This window comes from Homarus americanus, unplaced genomic scaffold (assembly GCF_018991925.1).
Source record: "Homarus americanus isolate GMGI-L3 unplaced genomic scaffold, GMGI_Hamer_2.0 scaffold43872, whole genome shotgun sequence".
Lineage (NCBI taxonomy): Eukaryota > Metazoa > Arthropoda > Malacostraca > Decapoda > Nephropidae > Homarus > Homarus americanus.
Window position 1 is genome coordinate 264160 of NW_024742269.1, and position 27986 is coordinate 292145.

The 27986-nt window shown below is 41.3% G+C and overlaps 1 protein-coding gene across 1 annotated transcript; it reads right to left on the bottom strand.

Annotated features, from left to right (window-relative positions):
- Positions 1–41: 41 nt before the first annotated feature.
- On the bottom strand, positions 42–27986 carry LOC121876703 (integrin beta-PS-like). Its single transcript, XM_042382052.1, has 19 exons — positions 27835–27986; positions 18844–19007; positions 15964–16096; positions 14398–14481; positions 13247–13475; positions 12557–12641; positions 10189–10356; positions 9740–9838; positions 6791–6952; positions 6167–6325; positions 5823–5933; positions 5579–5703; positions 4131–4230; positions 3034–3199; positions 2396–2502; positions 1749–1878; positions 961–1122; positions 475–614; positions 42–220 (listed from the first exon to the last, which is right to left on the bottom strand). The coding sequence occupies exons 2-19, from the start codon at positions 18988–18990 to the stop codon at positions 155–157; spliced, it is 2373 nt and encodes a 790-aa protein (XP_042237986.1). The 5' UTR covers positions 18991–19007; positions 27835–27986; the 3' UTR covers positions 42–154.

Below are 27986 nucleotides of genomic sequence, written 5' to 3' on the forward strand. Positions count from 1 at the left end.
TGTTGATATTATTAAGCTACTTGGATACTAAAGGTGAGTCGTATTGCCAAAGTTTATATTGATGCGTTTGTTTTCACTTATTAACAGGTGTTTTTAGTGGGTCAGACCCATTAAGGTGAGAAGAGGGTGTTGGTGGCACACTCAGAAGCTCCTTTTATTTGCTGTCGTAGGCCGGGTTCTTGAAGGTAGTTTCTGCACCCTTGTATAGCGGGTTTTCTTCCTGCAGTCAGATGGAAAACTAATTAGAACACACGAAAAATTCGAAAAGGTGAATGACACACACACACACCCTCACTGAACACACACACACACACACCCTCACTGAACACACACACACACCCTTACTCAACACACACTCACACACCCTTACTCAACACACACTCACACACCCTTACTCAACACACACTCACACACCCTTACTTAACACACACACACACACACACACACACACACACGCACACACACAAAACATACCGTAGGCCAGACTGTTGCATCTCTCTCCCTCAAGAACTTGGCGTACTCCTGGCGGTCGTGGAAGGAAGTAAGCAACTTCCAGATTAAGAGAGTGAGGATCCCAAGGGCCACGATAGCAGCCACCAGACCGAAGATGATACCTGTTATATTATTGGTCACGATTATACACACGTCAATAACATATCATCATCATCATCGTCATTATCATCATCATCATCGTCACCATCATCGGCATCACTATTATTGTGACGTGACTTCCTCCCCCCCTCCACCCCACCAATTTATCTACAGTAACATTTTATATCTACCGATTTATATAAAAACTGCCAGAGGAAAAAATAAAGTGTTTTGCAAGTTTCTAGTTATTGAATTTGGAATATACGAATTTACACTAAGGTAAGACATCATCGTTTATTTACAACACAAGGGGGGGGGAGGGAGATTGACTACACTGCTTAATGCTTATATAGACAGACACAAACGTACCCATCACGGGCGCGGCCTCTGGGCACTGTCGGTCCTCCTGGACATAAATATCGTATTTTAATTCGTCATCTCTCCTGGCGCCGATGTAGCGGTAAGTAAAGTTGAAGTAGCAACCTTCCTCGTCCTCGAAGGTACACAGTCGAGCACCAAGTTCTACCTGACCTGTGGGAAGAAGGGAATTAATGTAAAGTCACCGAGTTTAACCTGTCCATGTTGGGGTGGTGGTAGGGGGGGGGGATAAGTTCAGGCATTTTAGTTCATAATTATGGAAACGTTCATCCTCACCATGAAACGTTCACCTCTAGATAGGATATGTGAAGCTTGAGTTTATGGATCAGAAAAATGTCTCAGGGTCTCTTCTTGGTTTTCACGGGAGTCAAGTTAGAAAACCTCTATACTAAAGACTTGTAGTTTTCTCCTTCCTCTACTTCACTCTAGCTTCCCACCTCCCTTCCTCCTTCTCTTCCACTTCACCCTAGCTTCCCCCTTCCTTCTTTCCTCCATCTCTTCTACTTCACTCTAGCTTCCCCCTCCCTTTCTCCTCCTCTTCCACCTCACCCTTCGCCTCCCCCCTTCATCATTTTCCTTTTCCACTTCACCCAAGCTTCCCCCCCTCCTCCTCCTCTTCCACCTCACCCTTCGTCTTCCCCCTTCCTTGTCCTCCTCTTCCACCTCACCTTAGCTTCCCCCTCTTCATTTTCCACCTCACCCTCGGTCTCCCCCCCTTCCTCCACCTACCCTTCCACCTCACTTTCCCTTCCCTTCCCTTATACAGTGTTCCACCTTACCGTTCAGGCTCTGGGTAACAGTGGTGGTGACGTTACACTTAGTACACGCCTCTTTGCTCAGGGCGCCCGTCCCGAATTGTATACACTGAACACAATCCTTGAAGCTGAAGCATTTTCCAGATGGGCAGGTCTGGAAGTATATAATTTTTCCTTTTAGTAAGACTGGAAAGTTAGTAGGTCCGGAAACTACTTAAAATGTAACGTAAGTGGTACGTACCGGGAGCTACTTAAAACGTAACTTAAGTGGTACGAACCGGGAGCTACTTAAAAAGTTATTCAAGTGGTACGAACCGGGAGCTACTTAAAAGGTTACTCAAGTGGTAAGTACCGAGAGCTACTTAAGTGGTACGTACCGGGAGCTACTTAAAAGGTTATTCAAGTGGTACGAACCGGGAGCTACTTAAAAGGTTACTCAAGTGGTACGTACCGGGAGCTACTTAAGTGGTACGTACCGGGAGCTACTTAAAAGGTTACTTAAATGGTACATTCCGGGAGCTACTTAAAATGTAACTTAGTGGTACTTACCGGGAGCTACTTAAAATGTAACTTAAGTGGTACATACCGGGAGCTACTTAAAAGGTTACTTAAGTGGTACGTACCGGGAGCTACTTAAAATGTAACTTAAGTGGAAGGTGGGGTTCACTTACTAGACATTCCTCACAGTACTGGCCGGTGTAAGTAGTGTCGCCATCCGGGGTACACTTACACTTGCCACAGGCACACTCACCGTGGCCGGAACACACCATCTGCGAGCCTGGGGACACACCATGACACACCTGCATTAGTTAATTAAGATCTAACGCACCTGTACTCACCTAAAACATCACAAGGGGACTTATTTATACACCCGTACTCAACACATCGCAAAGGGACTCATTTATGCACCTGTACTCATCGAACACATCACAAGGGGACTTATTTCTACACCTGTACTCACCTAACACATCACAAGGGGACTTATTTATACACCTGTACTCACCTAACACATCACAAGGGGACTCATTTTTACACCCGTACTCAACACACCGCAAAGGGACTCATTTATACACCTGTACTTATCGAACACATCACAAGGGAACTCATATTTACACTTGTACTCACCTAACACACCACAAGAGGAACTCATTTGACTCAACACATCACAAAGGGACTCATATTTACACCCGTACTCAACACATCACAAGAAGACTTATTTCTACACCTGTACTCACCTAACACATCACAAGGGGACTCATATTTACACACCTGTACTCACCTAACACATCACAAGGGGGTATACACTCACCAGGTTCTTTGCAGGCAGAGTCGTCCTTACACTCACAAAGCCCGCCTGTGTAGCCCTGTCGACACTTACACGAGTTGCAGTCACAATCGCCATGGCCAGAGCACGTTTCCTTAGGCCCTGAGATGCACTTCCGCTTATCACACTGACAGTATCTCCCGTGCACGTTCTGCGGGGTGTTAATAAAGTGAAACCTCCATATAACGGATTTATCTCTCCATATAACCCGTGAGATGGATTTTTCACATTTAATAGACCCTCGATATAACGGATTTTTCACCGCCTACATAGTTCATTAGAGGAGGTTTCAAATATAACGGACCTCGATATAACGGATTTTTCACCGCCTACATAGTTCATCATGGATTTTCCACTGGTTATATTCCGTTAAATGGAGTTTTTTTTTTTACATCTAACGGACTAGACTATCTAACGTCCGCCCCATAAAGTTCGTTAGTTTGTCTTCCTCACACACACACACACACACACACACACACACACACACACACAATAAGAATTATAGTCACAAACAACTTGAAACCAAAGTCTGAATTCGCGACAATAAGAATGTCTGAATCACAATCACAGCCAGGATCTCGTGCACCTTGAGAATCATATAGTCTGAACCGTAATCAGAATCTCAGCCAATCACAGTCACAGGTTCACCTACATAATAGGAATCACTGACCAGCGAAAATCAGGCACAGTTGGATTCATTGCCATTAAGAATCAGTAGAATACCAAGAATAAATAAACTGTTAATTCTTTTATTTTCGTTTAGGCATAATTATATATGCACTGTTATTGCTTTAGTCATATGTGTGAGGAAGTAAAGGTTGTCAGGTGTGTGTTGACAGTAGTTGTAGTAAAGGTTGTCAGGTATGTGATGGCTCAAAAAACAAATCTTAAAAAAAAAAAAAACGAATAGTTCCTGGGTTCTGTGGTTAGGTTAGGTTAGGTTAGGTTAGGTTAGGTTAGGTTATCAAAATACAAGGATGACCCAAACTAAAATTTTACCAAGGTTACATCAGCATTGAGTCATTTATTTTTTACATTGTAGCTCATAGAGTTACAGTATTATGAGAGGCGTTGATACTCACCACGCTGTCCGTGCACACGCAAGTACCGCAGCTACAGAAGCCCCGACTCGAACACTCCCTCTCATCGACCTTGGCTCTACACAGCTTCTTGTCTTCTTCACTGAGGGAGGGTACAACGAGTGGGTTAGTGTGTGATGGAGTGTGGTGGTGATACAGGGGGTGTGGTGGTGATGATAGAGGGGGTGTGGTGGTGGTGATAGAAAGGGTGTGGTGGTGATGATAGAAGGAGTGTGGTGGTGATGATAGATGTTTGTGGTGGTGATGATAGAGGGAGTGTGGTGGTGATGAGAGGGGTGAGGTGGGTGATGATAGATGTTTGTGGTGTGATGATAGAGGGAGTGTGGTGGTGATGATAGAGGGGTGAGGTGGTGATGATAGATGTTGTGGTGGGGATGATAGAGGGAGTGTGGTGGTGATGAGAGAGGGGTGGTGGTGATGATAGAAGGAGTGGGTGGTGATGATAGAGAGGGTGGGTGGTGAAGATAGAGGGGGTGGTGGTGATGATAGAGAGGGTGTGGTGGTGATGATAGAGAGGGTGTGGTGGTGATGATAGAGAGGGTGTGGTGGTGATGAGAGAGGGTGTGGTGGTGATGATAGAGGGAGGGTGGTGGTGATGATAGAGGGAGTGGTGATGATAGAGAGGGTGTGGTGGATGATAGAGGGGTGGTGGTGATGATAGAGAGGGTGTGGTGGTGATGATAGAGAGGGGTGGTGGTGATGATAGAGGAGGTGGTGGTGATAGAGGGAGTGGTGGTGATGATAGAGAGGGTGGTGGTGAAGATAGAGGGGTGTGGTGGATAGAGAGGGTGTGGTGGTGATGATAGAGAGGGTGTGGGGTGATGATAGAGAGGGTGTGGTGGTGATAGAGGGGAGGTGGTGGTGATGATAGAGGAGTGTGGTGGTGATGATAGAGAGGGTGTGGTGAAGATGATGATGATAGAGGGTGTGGTGGTGATGATAGAGAGGGTGTGTGTGTGGTGATGATAGAGAGGGTGTGGTGGTGATGATAGAGAGGGTGTGGTGGTGATGATAGAGGGAGTGTGGTGGTGATGATAGAGGGAGTGTGGTGGTGATGATAGAGAGGGTGTGGTGGTGAAGATAGAGGGGGTGTGGTGGTGATGATAGAGAGGGTGTGGTGGTGATGATAGAGAGGATGTGGTGTTGATGATGGAGAGATGGTGATGGGGGGAGGTTATACTGTTAGATTATATTTAGCTAGGTGAGGCTAGGCTAGGTTAGGTTAGGTTAGGTTTTGTTATGTTAGGTTAGGTTTGTTAGGTTCGTTTTGTTAGGTTAGGCTAGGCTAGATTGAGTTATATATAAATTTAGATTTGATTGGTAAATTTAGATTAGATTGGGTTAAGATTAGGTTAGGTTAGGTTAGGTTAGGTTAGGTTAGGTTAGGTTAGGTTAGGTTAAGTTAAGATAAGATTCCGTCTCCACTGTACCTGCTGGCAGAAGTGTCACTAATGCTACACTGGCAGTTATCACCCCTGTATCCCTGGTTACAGGAGCACACACCACATATAAGAACGCCATTAGAGTTGCACTTTGGGTCGTTCTGCTTCACAGCCTGGGGAGGGGGGGGGGGGCAGCGTTCAAGCATGATGGTATGTTTGTGAATTCTCAGAAACATATATATTTTGTTTTATTATTTCACGAGTTAGTATAGGTAACACAAGGAATGCCTACCTGGGCCTCACAACTGCAGGAGCATTCGTACTCGATCTCAAGGATGAGGTTGTCTTCTAACGTCTTGACTTCCACGATGGATTTTGTTTCATCCTCCCTGCACTCGTTGGCCTGAAACACAACACAACCCCCTCTTAATATATTTCTCCAGTAATAGAACCTCCTCTTAATTTTGTCCAGTAACAGAATTTCTCCAAGACATCTTTCCAGCAATATTGACCACAATAGCGAACCTTCTTCAGTAACGTCTAGTTCTTTCAGTATCACCGAACGTCTAAAGTTCAAGGACAAACTCGATGGGAATATTTTCCTCTTTTCCTTAGCGTAAGAGAATTAATACTTACCGTAACTTCCAGGGTAAAGCTGACCGTGTCTCCTTCTCTGATTTGCTTACACATTTTGGTGTTGACGGGTGAATCTCCACCCTTGCAGCTGGAGAAGTAGCGGATACTGACCGGGGAATTGGTGCTGTTGTCCGTCAGGCGCAAAACGGAGGAGATTTTCTACAAGGTAACATTGGTCAGTTTGGAGGGATTTTCTTCAAGGTAACATTGGTCAGGTTGGAGGGATTTTCTACGAGGTAACATTGGTCAGCTAGGAGGGTTTTTCTACAAGGTAACATTGGTTAGTTAGGAGGGTTTTTCTTCATGGTTAACATTGGTCAGTTTACAGAGTACGAATAATTATTAAAAAGGTACAATTTAATTACAGAAATGGTCAACTTATTAACTTATGCAGCAAATTACATTTATTAGTCAGCACGTGAAAGTAACACACAAGTAGACTACACAAGAAGGACTCGCCGAACAAATTTTAGGCATGATAGAATACTGTAAAGTTTGAGTAAGCCGTTATGATCAGCTTTGTCAAACTAGTTAAATTGTATTTGTTCATTAATGCTCAGTGATAAAGTATGTCAACACCTCAGCAGTGGTTCGGTCAACAGAGTATCGTGAACCATGTCTTACTTTGTACTGTTCATCCACTAGCCTGACAACATTGGCGGAGTTATTGTCCAGTTTTCCGTAAGAGGACGTTTCGATCAGGCTGGAGAGTTCCCTGTAGAGATTCACGTAATTCGACACAGCGAAGATCACGTTGATGTTATGCTCCTTAGACACCTTATTGATCTGTCCATACACACACATACAAACAGGAGTCAAGTATTAAGGAAGTTAAATATGAAACACGGCAGAAATTGTCATTATCACCCACACATGTGGGGTTTAGCTATCATCACGAAACAGGGAATGTGGGAAAGGCGTTAACTAAAGCCTCTGGTGTCATGTGACATCACAGAGATGCATTGAAGTCATGTATTTTAAAGGTCTTTGTCAATAAGGTACAAATTTTTTTGTAAAATTATATAATTTCATGAGTTGTACTCAAGGCAAAAACAATTCATTAACTCAGGGAAAGCACAGTGCATTGAATTAAAATTTCTACAGTTGACATAAACGATTCCCTCCCACACTCCCCACCGCAGGCACCTCCTTTGGGCTCGTCACTGGTGCCCGCTGGTGACAGCTAGCTGTCAATGCTGCGTACGTGTCGCACCGTTAAAATTACGCTCAGTGCAAAAAAAATATTAGATGAGACTTGCGTAGGTGCTGTGACTCACTGAGACCAAATGTGAAAAGGACCTGGGTGTGCATGTTAACAATGAATTAAAATTCTCAGGCCATTATGAGGAGATGGTGAATTAAGCAACTAAGCTAGTAGGGTTTATAACAAGTGTTCACACAACTAGAAGGTCCGTCCTTCATCACGCTCTTCAGAAGCGAGGTGCTACCCTGTTTAGAGTATTGTCACCCCTTCTGGTCCCCGAGATATGCCCGTAACTGCCAATTGATTGAAAAAATCTAAAAGAGAGCCACCAGATTGGTGCCTGCACTCCCAGAGAGATTAGAAAGCCTGCAGTTTTTTTTTTTTTTTTACTGGGATTAGCCCACCCAAGCACAGGTCACTGACCCACAGCACGGCCTGGGGGGCGAAAATATAATAATAATAGTAATAATAATAATAATACCAACAATAATAATATTAATAGCAATAATAATAATAATTAATAAAAATTATAAAATTATAATGAAAATAAAATATTGATAGTAACCAAGAATAAATACAAAAATAAAAATAAATAAATCAAGAGTAGAAAACGATATACAGTATGTATGTTGTGTTGTCAGTAGTAAGAGAGACAATTGACACCCTGCAACTGTGTGTAAATGAGGCGGAAAGAAAGAGCAGCAACCTGGGACTTTGTCACAATTTTTGTGACGCCATATGGCAGCAGGGTCTACCATTAGACAACACATTATGCTTTCAATATCTTCCCAGGCGGTAGTACCTCCCTGTTTGGTATCTGCCTACTACCTACTAGTTGCCTAGTTTATACGGGTAAGAGGTGACTAATAGGACTCACAGCATTGTCAGAGATAACTTTTTGTAGTGAGTTGTGTTCTGTTAGAATAACCTGTCAGAGACGGCGCCGAGTGTGAGCTCATTTAAGATCAGTCTTGACTAACACTGGCGCAGGTACAGATAACATTTTAGAGCCAGTACTTGCCAACATTGCGTAAACAGAGATGTCACTGACCGCCCAAGTACACCAAACTACTGTGCAGTTTAAGTCAGTTCGGAGACTTATTCCCATGACTCAAGTTTCACCACGGGGAGTCAACTTTTGTCCCCGACTGTACCTATACTTTATTGTCTTGCTTACGTCAATGAATTGGTATTCTGGTTTAACATTAAAGATGATCTACTGATTATCAGCTTAATATACTGTATATGAAAATGTAATCCACATTTTACTTCGTATGCAATCATATGAAAGTTTAATATGCGGCCACACATTTTTGCTGCGTCTGTTGTTAGCGACTGACGCCGTCATTCTGCTGGACTATACTGCAATTGTTGCTACTGCTGTTTACCAAGAACTCAATTATATATCACAAGTGGGAAACTCACCGAACAGGTGCATGTGAAAAATGTCAGCCAGCACTGACAGCAGAGTGCAATGCTCCCGCTAGCAATTTTTTAGTGCATGGAGGTGCACACAAGCACTTGGACTTCTACAGATTTCCTCAAAAGCGAAACAAGAGTGTGAAAATTTCATATAATTTTCACCTCAGTCGTCGCGACCCCTGTGTCACCACTGACCGTCACAGTTTCTCTCGTTAGTTATTGAAAATCGGACTCGCGCTACTCCGCTCTAGTATGTGACTGAAGGAGAGAGGGTGACCCATAGGAACATGTTGATGGTTCCCTGTAGTAAAGGTTACCACTTAATTATATATATAATCAACACCTCAACCCGCCAGGATTCGAACCACGGCCCACGAGCCCAAGACTGTGACTGGGGAACGCTACCTCTGGACCACCAGGATACTAAAGCAGTCCTAGACTCTGTTATATTTCACACAAAGCCTGTTCAACGAGCTTATGGCGCCGTGAACCTCTAATAATACCCGTATCACGTAGGTGGTCAGAGTAACGTTTTACCAAATCCGCTTCGAAACACGAGGATCCATATATATTTCATTAGCCCAATAAACACTTGCTTCGCCAGAGAACTCACGGCCCACGCGGCCGGGTTCGAATCCTGGCGGGTTGAGGTGTTGATTGTACAGAAGTCCGCGTGTTTATTGGGCTAATGAAATATATATATATATATATATATATATATATATATATATATATATATATATATATATATATATATATATATATATATATATATATATATATATATATATATATATATATATATATATATATATATATATATATATATATATATATATATATATATATATATATATATATATATATATACACGCTGAAATGGACGACATGAGTGTGTTCCAATAATACGGGAAACTTGAACAGTCTCCAACAAGACGCAGACTTACCTGGGCAATAGAGGGATAGTCGTACTTGTCGTACTGGTCGTATTCATTCTTGTTGTTCAAGTGGCACTTCTCATCATTGGGCTGCACGATTCCGGCCAACTAGAATATGAAGTGAAATGATTAAAGTTAAGTAACAAAAATATACAATAATTGTAATGGTAATAATAAAATACAACCGAGAATTAATTGTAATACTAATATTACTATGAAATTATTTATTAATAACATTAGGTATGGTATTGAAAATAAGTATATTATGCAACAAAAAGAAGAAATTTGATAATGTTAAAGTGTAGATATAATTAGATTTAGTATTTACTGTAGATGACCTTTGACCCTAAGTTGCCCCGGTATGGTGGTCAAAACCCTTCGTCCGTTATGTCATAGTGTCTCACACAAAATCGTAAAGATACTTTTTGGAGTGGGTTATGTAAATGTTCTCAACTCACTCGTCCGTCGCCCGCCTGGTGAAACTTGGCGTCCGTGGAGAAGATAATAATCCGACGCGCCTGCTCCCTCCAGCCTATTTCCTTACACACCATCGCCTGCATGAGAGCGTCGAAACCGCCTTCTGGTGCATCCAAGTTGCCAGACATGGGCACCTCCTTTACTTTACGCTGTTTGGGTACACACCATGTTAAGTTACAGTTCTCAAGAAGTCTTTATATTCCTGTTGCTGAGAAAGATTTCATTAGGCGATTTATTATTAACATTTACTAATTTTTAAGTGAACTTTTGATTTTTGCATTTTAATTAACTCAATCTGAGGGTGTTTTTTTTAAGGATTCGAACTGGTACTCATATTAACTGCTATTTATGAAGACTCGGACAAATAACCAAGGTTCATTATGAAGCTTAATCCCGCGCCAAACCAAACATTAAAATCATCATCTTTATTGTCATGAATTGAAAAAAAAATTTGCTTTCTTTCTCTTTGTACAAAAACAGCAATGAGATAGAGGCGAGGTAATAATGACAGCAGGTAGAGGTAATAATGGTAGCAGGTAGAGGTAATAATGGTAGCAAGTAGAGGTAATAATGGTAGCAGGTAGAGGTAATAATTACAGCGGGTAGAGGTAATAATGGTAGCAGGTAGAGGTAATAATGACAGCAGGTAGAGGCAATAATGGTAGCAAGTAGAGGTAATAATGGTAGCAGGTAGAGGTAATAATGACAGCAGGTAGAGGTAATAAGGGTAGCAGGTAGAGGTAATAATGACAGCAGGTAGAGGTAATAGAGGTGAGTAGGTAGAGGTAATAATGGTAAAGGTAGAGGTAATAATGGTAGCAGTAGCAGGTAGAGGTAATAATGACAGCAGGTAGGCAATAATGGTAGCAGATAGAGGTAATATGACAGCAAGTAGAGGGAATAATGGTAGCAGGTAGAGGTAATAATGACAGCAGGTAGAGGTAATAATGGTAGCAGGTAGAGGTAATAATGGTAGCAGGTAGAGGTAATAATGACAGCAGGTAGAGGTAATAATGACAGCAAGTAGAGGGAATAATGGTAGCAGGTAGAGGTAATAATGACAGCAGGTAGAGGTAATAATGACAGCAGGTAGAGGTAATAATGACAGCAGGTAGAGGTAATAATGACAGCAAGTAGAGGGAATAATGGTAGCAGGTAGAGGTAATAATAGTAGCAAGTAGATGTAATAATGACAGCAGGTAGAGGTAATAATGGTAGCAGGTAGAGGTAATAATGACAGCAGGTAGAGGTAATAATGGCAGCAAGTAGAGGTAATAATGGTAGCAGGTAGAGGTAATAATGGTAGCAAATAGAGGTAATACTGGTAGCATGTAGAGGTAATAATGGTAGCAAGTAAAGGGAATAATGACAACAGGTGGAGGTCATTTTGACAGCAGGTAGAGGTAATAATGACAGCAGGTAGAGGTAATAATGGTAGCAAGTAGGGGTAATAATGGTAGCAGGTAAAGGTAATAATGGTAGCAAGTAAAGGGAATAATGACAACAGGTGGAGGTCATTTTGACAGCAGGTAGAGGTAATAATGACAGCAGGTAGAGGTAATAGTGGCAGCAGGTAGAGGTAAGAATGGTAGCAAGTAGAGCTAATAATGGTATCAGGTAGAGCTAATAATGGTAGCAAGTAGAGGTAATAATGGCAGCAGGTAGAGCTAATAATGGTAGCAAGTAGAGGTAATAATGGTAGCAAGTAGAGGTAACAATGGTAGCAAGTAGAGGTAATAATGGTATCAGGTAGAGCTAATAATGGTAGCAAGTAGAGGTAATAATGGTAGCAAGTAGAGGTAACAATGGTAGCAAGTAGAGCTAATAATGGTATCAGGTAGAGCTAATAATGGTAGCAAGTAGAGGTAATAATGGCAGCAGGTAGAGCTAATAATGGTAGCAAGTAGAGGTAATAATGGTAGCAAGTAGAGGTAACAATGGTAGCAAGTAGAGGTAATAATGGTATCAGGTAGAGCTAGTAATGGTAGCAAGTAGAGGTAATAATGGCAGCAGGTAGAGCTAATACTGGTAGCAAGTAGAGGTAATAATGGTAGCAAGTAGAGGTAACAATGGTAGCAAGTAGAGGTAATAATGGTAGCAAGTAGAGGTAATAATGGTAGCAAGTAGAGGTAATAATGGTAGCAAGTAGAGGTAATAATGGTAGCAAGTAGAGATAAATGGTAGCAAGTAGAGGTAATAATGACAGTAGGTGGAGGTAATAATGACAGCAGTTGGAGGTAATAATGACAGCAGTTGGAGGTAATAATGACAGCAGTTGGAGGCAATAATGACAGCAGTTGGATGTAATAATGACAGCAGGTGGAGGTAATAATGGTAGAGGTAACTCACTGTAAAAAGTTTGGGGTTTTTGTCTAGAGGGAGGTCGTTCCTGAAGGAGAATGGCGGGGCGCATCCATGACACGGTTTGTCGATTCTGTGGACCGCCACAATATGCGAGTATTTATTACCTTTTGGCTCTTATTGTTCACATGTGGTGAAATTGGCTTGAGTGCCACTTAAGACGTCATTTTCTATTATAACATTGGCCTAACTATATGTAAATTCGAATAGATGAGGTTATATACCTGATCACCCTTATATACAGGTATATATATATATATATATATATATATATATATATATATATATATATATATATATATATATATATATATATATATATATATATGTATGTGTGTGTGTGTGTGTGTGTTGACCTCGCAGTCATTCCTATTTGATGTGATACACACACACACACACACACACACACACACACACACACACACAGAGTAGACTGGAATTATATTGGAAAATCCTGCTACACATTCTGTTAGCAGTGATAATGAACAGAACTTTATACAGTACTCAAAATTGGAGTCGAGCCTTGGTCTCGTTTCTACTTGGCGAGCATAGATGCTACCTTAAAGAGTTGATATAATGGCAATCATCTTCGCCTTTCACAAAGGGAGGTCAGGGTTCGATCTCAGCCTTGACATACTGCACAGCCATACACACAACACAAAACCCCTCACTACTTACTTATTGGGTGCAGTGTCAGCATACGGCATCATGACCTTATCGACAAAGGATCCAAAGCCCAGCTGGTATTGTTTGGTGAGTTGACTCAACAGTGTCGCCAACTCATCCCCGAGTTCTCCCAGCTTTTGCTTGTCGTCGTTCATGGAGTTAGACAAGTCCATCAGGTAGTAGAGGTCAATCGGGTAGTCTCGAGCTTGTCTGTAGGTCAGGGTGACGTTGATTGGCGTACCTGTGAGGAAGAGCCAGTATGGTTTGAAGTTCATTTGTGTCGTCTGTTGTTTGAGGTGTACTTGTGTCTGCAGTGCCATGATTTATGCCTCCCCCAGTGGTATGATTTATGCCTTTACCCTCCCACAGTGCTATGATTTATGCCTTTACCTTCCCCAGTACTATGATTTATGCCTTAACCTTCCCCCAGTGGTATGATTTATGCCTTTACCCTCCCCAGTACTATGATTTATGCCTTAACCTTCCCCAGTGCCACTTTCTCATGACCCGTAATGACATGTTATTGGTGGATGATATACAAGGCATCAGGTGATAAGTATTAACTAAGATACGTTTGAGGTTAAAGGGGTTTTGTCTCAATGATTTCATTTTTTCTGTTATGCTGTTTATATAAGGTCATATAAGCATGGTCATTTTATATTATTATTTTCTTACTGGAACTAATTATATGGGTGTTTTTTTAAGGTTATATAAAAAGAGCCGCTTATGTTTTTTGGTTAATATATGGTGTTGTATATATTTATTTTGTCCCCTCCTCTCGTACCTAAATCTAAAACTACCTACGTAAAAAACTCTACCGAGAATTTATCCCCACAAAATAGGTGAGGTGTTTATTATGGAACACCCCCCCCGAAAAAAAACATGACGTGTTACTGTTGTGTGAGTATGGATGGGGGAAGGTATTCAGATTGGGTTATTTTTGGTTGCTAGGTTAGGTAAGGACAAATGTGACTTTTTCCAGTGAATTCGTTTCCTCTAATCGATACAACGATCGCTAACTATGCCCCACTCATTCCCCCCCCACCTCCCTACCCAGCGTCACCTTTGTAGGGCCTGAATTATGACTGAACATCCCTCCCTCCCCCCAACCAGGCGTCACCAAGGAGCTGCTCTCTCTCTCTCTAGTCCTACTGTTGATTCACCTTTTCGTAGTTTGAGCTTAATTCTCTGGGGTGTAATCTGGATAATGTTCTCTTCGTCTTCTGCAGTCGTCCTCTTGCCCGTTTCTGGAACACAGTGGGAAATATAGTCGACTTGAAGAGGAATTTATTGTTAATATAATATCTTGGATTCCTTAAAGTTGATTGGGTGAGCTGTGACAATTTGTACAAGGGTAATTAGCATAAATGTAATGTCTCTGATTCTGAAGCTGTTTTGGGAAAGCTGTGAGATGTCTTTTAAGGGAAATTAACGTTTATTCAATTGCTCTGAGAGGGTTTTTATGATAATTAATTTAAGTGAGGTAGTTAAAAAAAATAGTTTAATGGCACTGATATAATGTGTGAGAGATCATGTGAACAAACCCCGTGGCCATACCTTTTAACAAGGAGGAACACACTGCTAGACACCCATCACCAAGGAGATCCTCTTCCACATACACAACTCATCACCGGTAAGACTGAGAACTACAATGGACGTCTGCCTGGCCTCGGGTATAGAGGTGCCACTGTCACCCTATAACCCCGAAACAGTGAAAAACACCCAGAGGCCCCGTGTCGTCTCCTTCCTCCTACTACCCGACTGATCTCTTGAAAAACCTCATTAAAAATCATTTGGCGAGTTGTCTGGAGTTGAATTAAATAATGAGAGACAGTTGAGGTTTACGAAAAGCATGTCTACCATAGTAAACGGTTGCCAGCGCCATCTCATTCCCCGTGATATTTAATAAATCTTATGGTGGTAGAAATAAAAAATTAGGCCTCGTTTCCAACACCTAAAAGCCACTGTGTCATTTTCTAGAATCTAATAATCTAGACCGTAGGAGTGGGAGAAAACTTTCTACTCGTCTACACAATGACATCTTAACTCGATCATACAAGAATATGTGTATTGTATATAATATTACACCTACGTATTCAACTCCTCCTTCACCTCCCCAGCTTCCTCACTGTTATGTTTTCCTCTTCACTCAACACAAAAATTTATCAACAAGGATGGAAAACAAAGATGTCGTCTATGAAGTTGATATACTCCAATAACAGCACACCGAGGAGAGTCAAGTCCACAAACCAGAAAGGAAATCGAGAAAAAAAACGGGAAATCCAAACATTCCCCAAAGACTGGACAAACAACAATACCCCGAGGGAATACAAAAGCTGAGGTGCCCTTCTGAATCTGAACATGTCCTCTTCGGGTTTTCGAAAAGAGACCTTAATAAACTCTAATGGTTCAAGGCTCTAATAGTTAAGCCAATACAACTTCACCTGGTAAATTCCCATTATACCGATGGTAACCCACCCAACACCACAAAGACAGACCTCAGAGTATGCCCAATAAACCAGTAGATCCACATCTTGGTAAAAATAGTGTGGTAAAAACAAAAGAAGTATGATACAAGATCTATTACAAACGCTCTCCAGAAGACGACTGTGACCAAAAGGATCTCCACCACCACCAATCTACACAAACAAACAAGACAGGTGACAACTTCCCTGCACCAAAAACCGTCAACAAGAGATGCGGAATAGAGTACCGGGGCTCATACTCACCAGTCAGTTGGTTCTGGACGACGATGTTCATGAAGTTGGTGGGGTTTTCGAGGTTCTCTTCGTCGCAAAATTCGGTGACGTTGGTGCTAATGTGTCGGCAGAAAATCTGGTGTTCAATCTTGGTTGGTACCATCTGTGTGTGTGTGTGGCGTTATTAGTAGTTGTGGTAGAGGTGGTTATAGTAGGAATAGTAGTTTTTTATTCTATATATGAGTTGTAGTTGTGGTAATTGTAATAGTCGTAATATTTTCTTAACATTATTATTAATTGTGAGAATAACAAGGTATTAATTATTATTATTATTATTATTATTATTATTATTATTATTATTATTATTATTATTATTATCATTATTATTATTATTATTATTAAAATCCTTATTCAAATTTATCGTTTTTTATATAACACGGGATACAGATGCATACAACTTAACAAGACATCTGTAAATAACTAATGCAAGTGTAATTCCCTGACCAATGGACATAAGACAGCTGCTCTCCTTCCACCTAACTATTCCTTCTACACCTCTTGTTTACAAAGAGAAATCCACTTCCTATGTGTACAGTCCCCCTCACTAGTACGTTTACAGGGACTCGTTATATACAGTAAATATTCCAGAAATCATTACGTTGAGATATTTTTTATATTATTTTAATTTGATTCCATAGTATGCTTACTATTGCCAGTTTCCTTCTGTCGAATGTAACCAAACACAGCTCTGCCACACTGCACAACACCTGACGAGCCCCTGTAAACGCACTAATGAAGGGGATTGTACATGTTGGGTCACCATAACCATTCACGAAATAAAAAAATTTTTTACGGGGACTAGCCCACCCTGGCACTGGTCATCGACCAACAACAGGGCCTAGGGGGCGAAAAAATAAAAGTAAAAAGAAATTAAAAATAGAGAAGAAAAAGGTTATACTGTGCTAATCGACACCACGAAGATGCCAGAAAACTAGCTTTTTAAAGTGAGACAGATTGTATGAGTATGGAAACACAGAAGAAGGCAGAGCATTCCACAGTTTGGCTGTGTGAGGAATGAAGGATGTACTATAACGGGTTATTCAAGTGTGACCGACATACACAGAGAAACGGTGGGCACCGCGGGCAAGACGAGTGTTACCAGCCCACGGCCTTGCCGGCGGTACACAGGATGCTAAATCCACCGAACATTGCTCGTTAAAGTACCTGTAAAAGAGAGAGAGTGAAGCAACATTGCGGCGAAGAGAAAGGGAAGAAAGATTATCAACCAAAGGAGGAGAGTTAATAAGACGAAATGCCTTTGATTCCACCCTATCTAACAGTTGGACAGAAGAAGAGCCACTCCAGACATGAGAGCAGTACTCCAAGTTAGGACGAATGAATCCCTTATATACTTGAAGCAACTGCTCGGGAGTGAAGTAGCTACGGCATCTGTACAGCATTCCCATCTTTTGGGAGGCAGCTTTAGTAATGTTGAGGATGTGTGGCTTCCCTGACATATTAGAGGAAATGGTGAGGCCTAGCATATCTATTATAGAATTTGGCAGAATGATTGTGTCCTGAAATGTGATTCGTGAGAGATCATCTAATTTGGAAAGTGTGATTGGTAAATACCGAGTTTTATTACTATTGAATTTCACCTAGTTTCTACCTCCCCATTCGGAGATGCTGCACAAATCCGCATTGAGAGATGTAATGATATCAGCTCTAGAAACAGATCTAGTTTGAGAATTAGGGGGAAGGGAAAAATGTGAAGAAAAGTAAAGAGTAGAATGGATAGAATTAGTCGTAGTGTGAAGTAAATCATTAATAAAAAAGAAGGAAGAGAGTAGGTGAAAGAACAGAACCCTGTGGGACACCACTATGGTAGAGAAAGAGCGAGAGATCGATCCCTCGACAACAACTGCCATGGATCGGTTCTCAAGGAAGCTAGAAATTAGAGAAAGTGGGGGAGAAAAACCATAAGAGGGAAGTTTGGAAAGCAAAGACTTGTGCCATACCCTGTCGAATGCTTCGGAGATGTCGAGAGCCATGACGAAAGTTTCCCCATAATCCCTAAGAGAGGATGACCAAAGGTGGTTGCAATAGGAGAGCAGATCACCAGTAGATCTCGCCTGGCTAAAGCCATACTGGTGATCCGACAAAATTGAATGGCGTTCAGGGTGACGGAGAAAATGAAAGTTCAAGATAGTTTCGACAATCTTAGAGAGGGATAGGTAGAGGGATTGGAATGGTAACCCTTCTTCGGGATGGGCTGAACCTAGGCATGCTTCCAAGAAGAAGGAAACGTTTGGGTTTTGAGGCAAAGGCGAAAGAGGCGAGCAAGCACAAGCACCAGAGCTTCAGCACACCCCCTCAGAACTCGAGGGGGTTTTCCGTCCGGCCCATGCGTCTTACTCACATTCAACCTGGATAAAACTATTTGACCTCTACTGTAACAGGATGAGAAGCTTATGAAGTTGTGAATTATTTCTTCATCTGTGGTAGCTTAGGTTAGGTTAGGTGGGTTATGACCTCGAATATTACATACATTCGTTAACCTGACCTCACATGACCTGATATCCACATGATCAAACACCCACATGATCAAACACCCACATGATCTAACCCCCACATGATCTAACCCCCACATGATCTAACCCCCACATGATCTAACCCCCACATGATCTAACCCCCATGATCTAACCCCACATGATCTAACCCCCACAACCCCCACATGATCCTAACCCCACATGATCTAACCCCCATGATCTAACCCCAAATGACCTGACCCTCACATGACCTGGCCCCCCTAACCCCCATGACCTAACCCCACATGATAACCTCCACATGATCTAACCCCCACATGACCTGACCCCTCCCCTCCCACACAGACACACCGCATGATCTGACCTTGGGATTAGTGCACCACATACAGTCGGGTGTCTGGATACAGTCTTTGCAGTTCCTCTTTGAATGGCAGCTGTCTACTCTCTCTTGTGCCGCCGCCATCACCACCACCACCACCACCATCATCACCACTGCACTCCACCGCCCCATCTCTCTCTTCACGACTTCTGGAATATCATTAATGGCACTTCAAGTAACACATCTGTAACCTATATTAGTATGCAACATAGTAGAAATATATAAACATTATCAACTTCATTTACAACATTCTCCATATAAGTGATTTAATTGCTTAAGTAATTTATATTGGTGATTTCATTGCACGTATGTAACTTAAGAGTTTACTATCTTTTAAGTTACATATATGATTACAGCTAATAAGTCTATATAAGTAATCATTTGTTTGTAGTTCAATAAAATTCATCAATATTGTCAATATATCACTAAGTATTTTGCTGCCACACTACTTCAGTACTAAGGTGTGGTAGAGAGAGTGTGTGTAATAATAATAATAATAATAATAACGGTTTATTGAAAAAGTTCTGCAGCCCGAAGGCTGAAAATATACATTGGACATAAATGACTTATTACATACATTGGTGGTTTAACAAAAGCCTTCATTAGAGAAAGGTAAAGGAACATACAGTGAACATACAGATTAATGTAGGATTGTACGTGTTGAACAGCAAATACGTAGTGTAGTAACTCCCTCCCAGATGGTGTTAGGAGGGACCTCACGTGGTGTAGTAATTCCCTCACAGATGGTGTTATGGGGGACCTCACGTGGTGTAATTACCTCACAGATGGTGTTATGAGGGTCCTCACGTGGTGTAGTAATTCCCTCACAGATGGTGTTATTAGGGACCTGACGTGGTGTGGTAATTCCCTCACAGATGGTGTTATGAGGGGGCCTCACGTGGTGTAGTAATTCTTTCACAGATGGTGTTATGAGGGTCCTCACATGGTGTAGTAATTCCCTCACAGATGGTGTGATGAGGGACTTGACGTGGTGTAGCAATTCCCTCACATATGGTGTTATGAGGGACATGTGGTGTAGTAATTCCCTCACAGATGGTGTTATATGAGTGAGGTTTGGTCCCAGGCCTTCCTATCGTAGACGGATTAACACATCGCTGGTTATCACGGGCCGTTATCACTGGGTACCTGGGACCTCACTGTGTGAAGGTTAACTTGGGTACGACTGTTACTGTTGAGTTGTTCTCACTGACTTAAGCACTGTTCACCACTGTTCACCTCTGTTTAACACTGGTTCCATTCCTTTCCTAAATGAAATTGTAACTTCTGGCGAGAACTTGTTGATATTCCGGTGGGGAGGAGGGTTCAGGGGAAGGGGTTGGTATGGGCCAACTTAACAGTTGACCTGGCTGCTCCGAGAGGAGCGCCAGGTACGTCTTGACCCTTCGGTGGTCAAGGATGTAGTGTGTGTGTGTGTGTGTGTGTGTGTGTGTGTGTGTGTGTGTGTGGACATTTCATCAGATAATACACATCCCTCGTATAATCTAAAATATCAAGTGTCGACATTTGAACCTCACACGAACAATTTCATCAGATAATACACATCCCTCGTATAATCTAAAATATCAAGTGTCGACATTTGAACCTCACACGAACAAAACATCCTCTCCCAGGTCAGAAAAGGCGAATATTGCGTTAATTTAAACCCAGTAAACCACAACAAAACTGAGATCGTTAAATTGAACCGAGCCAGAAATAAAAATAAATTAGGCATGTTAAATTGAAACCGAGAAAAAAAATATATCACAAAATGAGTAGAATAATATATATATATATATATATATATATATATATATATATATATATATATATAGAGAGAGAGAGATAAGTAAAAAAATCACAAAATAGGAGAACAAAAAAATCACAAATTATGAGAAAAAATTCACAAATTCTGAGAAAAATCACAAAATATGAATAAAAAATACAAAATATGAGTAAAAAATCATAAATATGAGTGAAAAGAAAATCACAAAATAGGAGTAAAAGAAAATCACAAAATGTGAGTAGAAAAAATCACAAAATATGATTAAAAAAATCACAACATATAATACTGCATAATTATCCCTCTGAGCGGATGAGACAAGATGGGTTATATATTTTATCAAGTTACTCATGAGTTTTTAGTATGATAAGTGGACGATAGTGGGGGTTATTTATGTCACGGAAATCATTAGACTCACAGTCAGAATATAGGTATATTATCTTGACAGTGGTTTGAGTTCAACTAAAATGGTGACGGTCTCGTATTATTTTGCTATATTTTTGTTACTTGTATTAATTTGCCGTGTTACCTTGCGTGCAGAGTGTAGGGAAAAATCACGGGAAGAAAAGTCACAGTTGGAATGTCCTAACCTAACTCAACTTAACCTAACCTAAATTAATCTAACCGTAACCTAGCTTAACCTTTCTTTAACCTAATCTAAATTAACTTTAGCCTAACCTTAACCTAACTTCAATCTATCCCAAGCTAACCTAATCCTAAACTAACCTAACTTTTACCTAACCTTAGCCTAACTTTACCTGAAACTGTCTTTACCCCTTAAACTAACCTAACCTAACCTAAACTACACATGATTTTTAAGGACCTTCAGTCTTTATGTTAAGTTAGGGGCCCTCAGTCTTTATGTTAAGTTAGCAGCTCTTCAGTCTTTGTTGTCAGTTGTAGGGCTCAAGACACACCTTACTTGACATCGAGGCTGAGGGCTCCTAACTTAACTTAAAGATTGAAGGTCCTTAAAAATCATGTGTAGTTTAGGTTAGGTTAGGTTAGGTTAGGTTAGGCCAGTTTGGGAGGGGGGGGGGGCACTTTTAACTTAACAAAGGGAGCGTACATTATGAGTTTAGGAGCAGCAGCGGAAACAGCGATAACAGAGGCACAAGACGATACCATGTTCAGTGTGTTTGTTCGTCAGGTCAGATCCGGTAAACCACAGTTGCTCTCTCTCTCTCTCTCTCTCTCTCTCTCTCTCTCTCTCTCTCAATGTAAATCTTTCCTATCGTATTGTTACATTGATACATACTTTCTTATGTAAATGAGTATAACACACACACACACACACACACACACACACACACACACACACACACACACACACACACACACACACACACACACACACTCTCACACACTCCACTCACACTCTAAGCGTAACATCTTCGCTCTCGATTTCTCGTATGTGACAAAATATCCGTTTCCTGAAGTTATTCCACGTAAGTCACACACACACACACACACACACACACACACACACACACACACACACACACACACACACACACACACACACACATCTACACTCACACGTACATCCACACACACACATATCTACACTCACACGTACACTCTCACATATCTACACTCACACGTACACACACACACACACACACACACACACATACACATCTACACTCACACGTACACACACACACACACTGACGTCAACCCACAATCACCCTTAGCGGAAACTGAAGTGTTGACACAGTATTTGAAGGATGAAGGTAGGATTCAATGTCTCCAAAACTCACACCGATTGGACCTTTGATTTACGAGGATCCTTAGAGGTGTCTGAATCCCTTAAAATGGGATCAAAAGACGAAACAGAGTCTAGGGGAGTTTATTTACTCCCAAAAAATATATATATAATGATTTGGATACAGAGGTGCATTAAGAGCTATGCGGTGACGTAATTATCTAAGTGGTGGTGGTAGCTTTTTGCTAGATACGGTAGAAATGTACGTAAGACCTACTTAACATCGTCATTATAAGTAGTATAAAAGTATAAGTATATTCATGATGCCACACTGTCATGAAATTTATATTATACACAGCAGACATGGACAACCCGCAGCTCGAACCATGTTTTGTGCGGCCCGCAGAGTGATTGAGAAATTCTATTTAATGTGGCCTGCGGTTCAGGTAGATGCAGCCAGTTTATGGTGAGTAAAGCAATGTCCTTAAAAGAATAATCTTCACAGACAATTCATTGCTGTTTCATCACCTAAGAGTAAGTAACTACAAAAATGTAACTGTGAAATAAGTATAAATAGTCAACAATATAAACATTTTAACTTGTTTGAGTTTACGGTCCAAGTTCGGTTCGGTCTGTTTGATGGATTAGCTGCATTGTGGCACTGGGTCACTTAACCGGTGGTCACACGCATGGAGGGTCCTGGGGGTTCGGACCCTCTCTTTTCATCAAAAAAATGCAATGCTCTTTCTTTAATACATTATTGTACTCACGGATTATCTTGTATAGTAAAAAGTAATTACTAATGTCCTCAGAATATCTCCTATTATCAAGTGCACATGGCTTCAAAATGACCTCAAAATTCTCATGATATTAGTCAGACTTGAAAAAATCTTCAGGGGGGGGGGGGGCTTATACCCCCAAAAAACTCAGCTGGGTGGCCTCGCTTTGTTCGCCATGTTCCCCCCACCCAAAGTTTCTTGATTCTGTGATATCCCTGGATTCAACCATGACACGGGTCAAAGGTAAAGGTCTCTTTCTGATTGACAAACTCTCTCTCTCTCTCTCTCCACAGTACCTCATCCTTCATGCCTGTAAAATAAATAGATGTTCCTATAGGTTGTTTCATTATAGTTCCTCACGCATCAAGATTAACATTAACATTATTCTGGTGGGTGCGTCTCATAAGTAAGGAAAATTCTGTAACTGTAGGAAAAATCAACGTATTCACAGACTGTTTCACTCATGTTCTGTTAAATGCCAAGAAACATTAAAATTTTACTTAAAAAATTATTTCGATTGATTTCTTTCATAAATGGGAAAAAAGACTGAAATTGTAAGCTGAAAATAACGTAAGGTGAACGTGACGATAAACTGTTCCACTGTCCGTGCTATTACAATATTAACATTACTTTTGGGTTAGGTAGGATATAAATTTTGGTGGGATGGCCCGCAGAAAAATACCTAAACCGTAATGCGGCCCATGACTGAGGAAAGGTTGCCCATGCCTGTTATACAGAGTCATTTGAAGAAGTATGTCTAGATGTTTTTAAGTGGTTCGTTATTGTATTTAGATGAGTCTTTGTGTTTGGTACTTTATCATGGTGGTTTATCATGGTGAGTGGCGTTGTTATTGAGACGAGGGGCTATATAAGGTCTCTAATGGTGTGATCTTTGGGCTGTATTGGGGTTTAAAGACGGGGTGTAGAGTCTTTAATTTGGTGGTCTTCAACTTGATACAATGTTCTTGTTAGTTTACCGCAGGTGTTGCAAAGGCTTTAAGAGGTGAGTAACCATGTGTTGCAAAGGCTTTAAGAGGTAATTAACCAGGTGTTGCAAAGGCTTTAAGAGGTGAGTAACCATGTGTTGCAAAGGCTTTAAGAGGGAAGTAACCAGGTGTTGCAAAGGCTTTAAAAGGTGAGTAACCATGTGTTGCAAAGGCTTTAAGAGGTGAGTAACCAGGTGTTGCAAAGGCTTTAAGAGGTGAGTAACCATGTGTTGCAAAGGCTTTAAGAGGTAAGTAACCAGGTGTTGCAAAGGCTTTAAGAGGTGATGAGTAAACATGTGTTCAAAAGGCTTTTATATATAAATATAATTTTACCAGGTTCTAAATTGTCCAGGGGTTGTATTTTCCCCAGGGGTTCTAACTTCCCCAGGGATTCTATCTTCCTCAGGGGTTCTAACTGCCCCAGGGGTTCTAATTTCCCCAGGAGTTCTAACTTCCACAGGGGTTTTAACCTCACCGGGGGGTTCGAACTTCCCCAGGGGGTTCGAACTTCCCCAGGGGGTTCGAACTTCCCCAGGGGGGTTCTATCTTTCCCAGGGGAGTTCTAGCCTCCCCAGGGGGGCTCTAACCTCCCCAGGGGGTTCTTACCTCCCCAGGGGGTTCTATCTTTCCCAGGGGGTTCTAGCCTCCCCAGGGGGGCTCTAACCTCCCCAGGGGGTTCTTACCTCCCCAGGGGGTTCTATCTTTCCCAGGGGGGTTCTAGCCTCCCCAGGGGGCTCTAACCTCCCCAGGGGGGCTCTAACCTCCCCAGGGGGGCTCTAACCTCCCCAGGGGGTTCGACCTACTCCCAAAAATGAAAAACGTAATATTAATTGTATCATTTCACATATAAATGGATGAGTGTGTTGTCACTGCTGTTAGATAGGGAGCTTTAACTCTGTAGACTGATCCATAGAAATATTGATACATGCAGTTGCGAGATCACCTGAAGATTAGCCACTCCAGCTTATTTTACATGAAGATTCACCACCCTAGCGCTATCTAGGGGGGGATTAGGAACTGTCAGGTTAAATTCTGTTAGGTTGAATTAGATTACTTTAAGTTATGTTAGGTTAGGTTAAGTTATATTAGATTAATTTGTTAGGTTAGGTTTTGTTAGATTAGATTAGGTTAGCGTTTAATCATCAGGTGAAATTAACTGATATGTCTAATGTTCAGAATCCTTGTGAACATACTAGTCGTATTAGTCCCTTTATAAACACCTCTGTTTCGTGGTGCAGTCGACCTAATAAGTTCACAGAGTAAGGTAACCGATCTCGTAATTATGTAAGGGTGAGGGAGAGGGGAGGCCTATGGGTTCCACTTTCATACGTGTTGGGTCTCTGCGAACTTATTTGACCGACTGTACGAGGAAGCTTCCCATGATAGTATTGTGCGCGCCTTGCTGTTATTGTTATAAGAATGATTCATACTGTCCAAACTATACAGGGATTACCTGAAGATTAGACACCCCAGCGTCTTGCTTCTGAAGATTAACTCCCCTAATGCTCATCTAATCTAGCCTAACAACCTAACCTAACTTAGCCTAACCTAACCTAACAATCTAACCTAGACTAACTTAACCACCAACAGATAGCGTTTGGGTGGCTATGGTTAATATCCTGAGAAATAAACTGTGATGTTTAGTCTTTAGGTGATCCCAATGATGTTATCACGTCAATCAGAAGCTTAATTGCTAAAGAAAACGAAGTAAATATACAAGAAAAATAACGTAACTATAAAAAAAAATCATTATCTCACACGCAAACCTTCACTTAACTGTTCGTTCAATGTCTCTCGCTACTGATTCAGATCCACCTTACAAAATTAATTTGCTCGTGCTTCCGATTAGGGAGGCGGTGATATGCTTAGTCGGCGCCTGACAGTTACAGGAACGTAAACGCTGTACGGCTCCCAGGGGAACGTGATCGACTTTATACTAGCCGCCCAAGTATAAAAGGTGACTCAGATCATGACATTCTTCCCAAGATACACTTATGCATTCTAGATTATTGCTCTACTGGACACTGAAGGTTGTAATAAAATAGCAAAGAATAGACCAACCTCCCGAACGGCTAGTAAGCTGCTAAGAAGTAGGAATCATAGATTAATAACAGCAGCGGTGGATGAACAGCGTGAATCAGAAGTTTGTTCCTGTACAGATAAACGCCACTCCTACAGTACTTGTGACGTATTATATTATCTACAGTGTATTAAGGGAACAGTGGCATGGTCTCAAGCTCACCTTATATGTGGGTACCAACATGGCAACATAACTGAATACTGCACTATAAAATGACTTTCCCTTTCCATTCTCGCGCCTGCATGACAAGCTATTCGACAAACACCGAAAAATGACCTGAGCCGGGTGTGTCAACTGCTTGTGTTGCAACATAAACCATTTATGATTGATGGGAAACAAAACCAACTGCAGTTTAACCTAACTCAATAATGTTAAGTCAAGTTTGGTGTGATCTGTACCTACCGGATGCGGCGCTTCACTGCGCATGTGCATTAAGGACAAATCTGCCCCGTATGTGTAACCCAAGTTTTTTCACACAGGATGTGACATCAGGCTTTCTAGCACAAGCATATTGAGAGCCTGACCCAAGTGTTAGCCACCGCCTCCTTGTTTATCATCGGTAAAATGTTTGGTGTGATTTCTTATAAGGTAGACGGGTACAATCACGGATTCCCCTCCTCGTACTTTTGATTACTTGCACTCAAAGGTTTGCTTATGAGATGCTTACGTGAGTAGTAGAGACTTAGGAGGATTACCGCGGCAACGTGCCTCTCTCTCTCTCTCACACACAACTGAAACGGATCAGAATTTATATAAAGCAGCGTTTAGATTATACAAACTTCACAGGTACTGGAGTATCCAATTAACTTTCTTTTTCCCTTTCTGTACAAGTAACACCAGGTGTAACTCTTGCTGTTCATGTAGATGGCGTCGCATCTATTCATTGAACTTTTATGTGATGTAATATTACGAGGTGGCACTGCCTGGTGTCCTTTTTAGCAGTCGCTATGAATTACCGAATTTTTTTTTTAAGTTCCAGATCATATAATTTGCGAATAGAATATCGCATTACTTGTCTGTGTTTTCTATTTGTTCTATTTATTTATATATTGGTCCCTTGCCTTTGAAAAATAAAACACCATGTTGGGAATACATATGTCTAAGGCAAGCTATTAAAGAGGCACTTATAGTTATTATCTGTGGTGATCCAGGTGGCACATATACGAGTCCGCATCTTGGCGGATATTCCGCCGGTGTGCTGTTGTTTATGAATTGGTTTCGATTCTGAAATGGTAAATAAAAGGTGAGGGAAGAGTAGAATTTAATTGGTGTGTGGCCGCTAGCGAATGGGAATACGACATACACGCGCAAGTTTTCTGTTGCCACACCCTAATGACGCTGCTTTCTCCAGTTATATTTCTCATGTAATATAAATTCTAATTAAAGCCAATAACAATTACCGTGATGGGAAGTACAGCACATATATACTCCCTAATAATTTTCAGGTTATTTTAAGTATTTTCAAACTATACTTTTTCATTTTACTGTATTCAATTTTTCTTGTATCGCAGCGGTGTTGTATTCCTTCGTGGTGGTGATGGAGAAAAGAATTATTTTAAGAACGAAAACAGTTTTGATACAACAGTACACTAAAATATCATCAATGCTACACCTATAATGTATAAAGTGATAAGTAAACTTACCCGTGTATTAGAGGGAGTGTGAGGAAAGCCTCAGCCGCGCGTCACCACCGTACACACAACTCCTCCAGACTAACCTCACCAAGCTTTATCTGGCCTCCACAGTCACACGGGTTTCCTGTCCTGTCAACACTCGCGCGGCCCAGTCACATAAC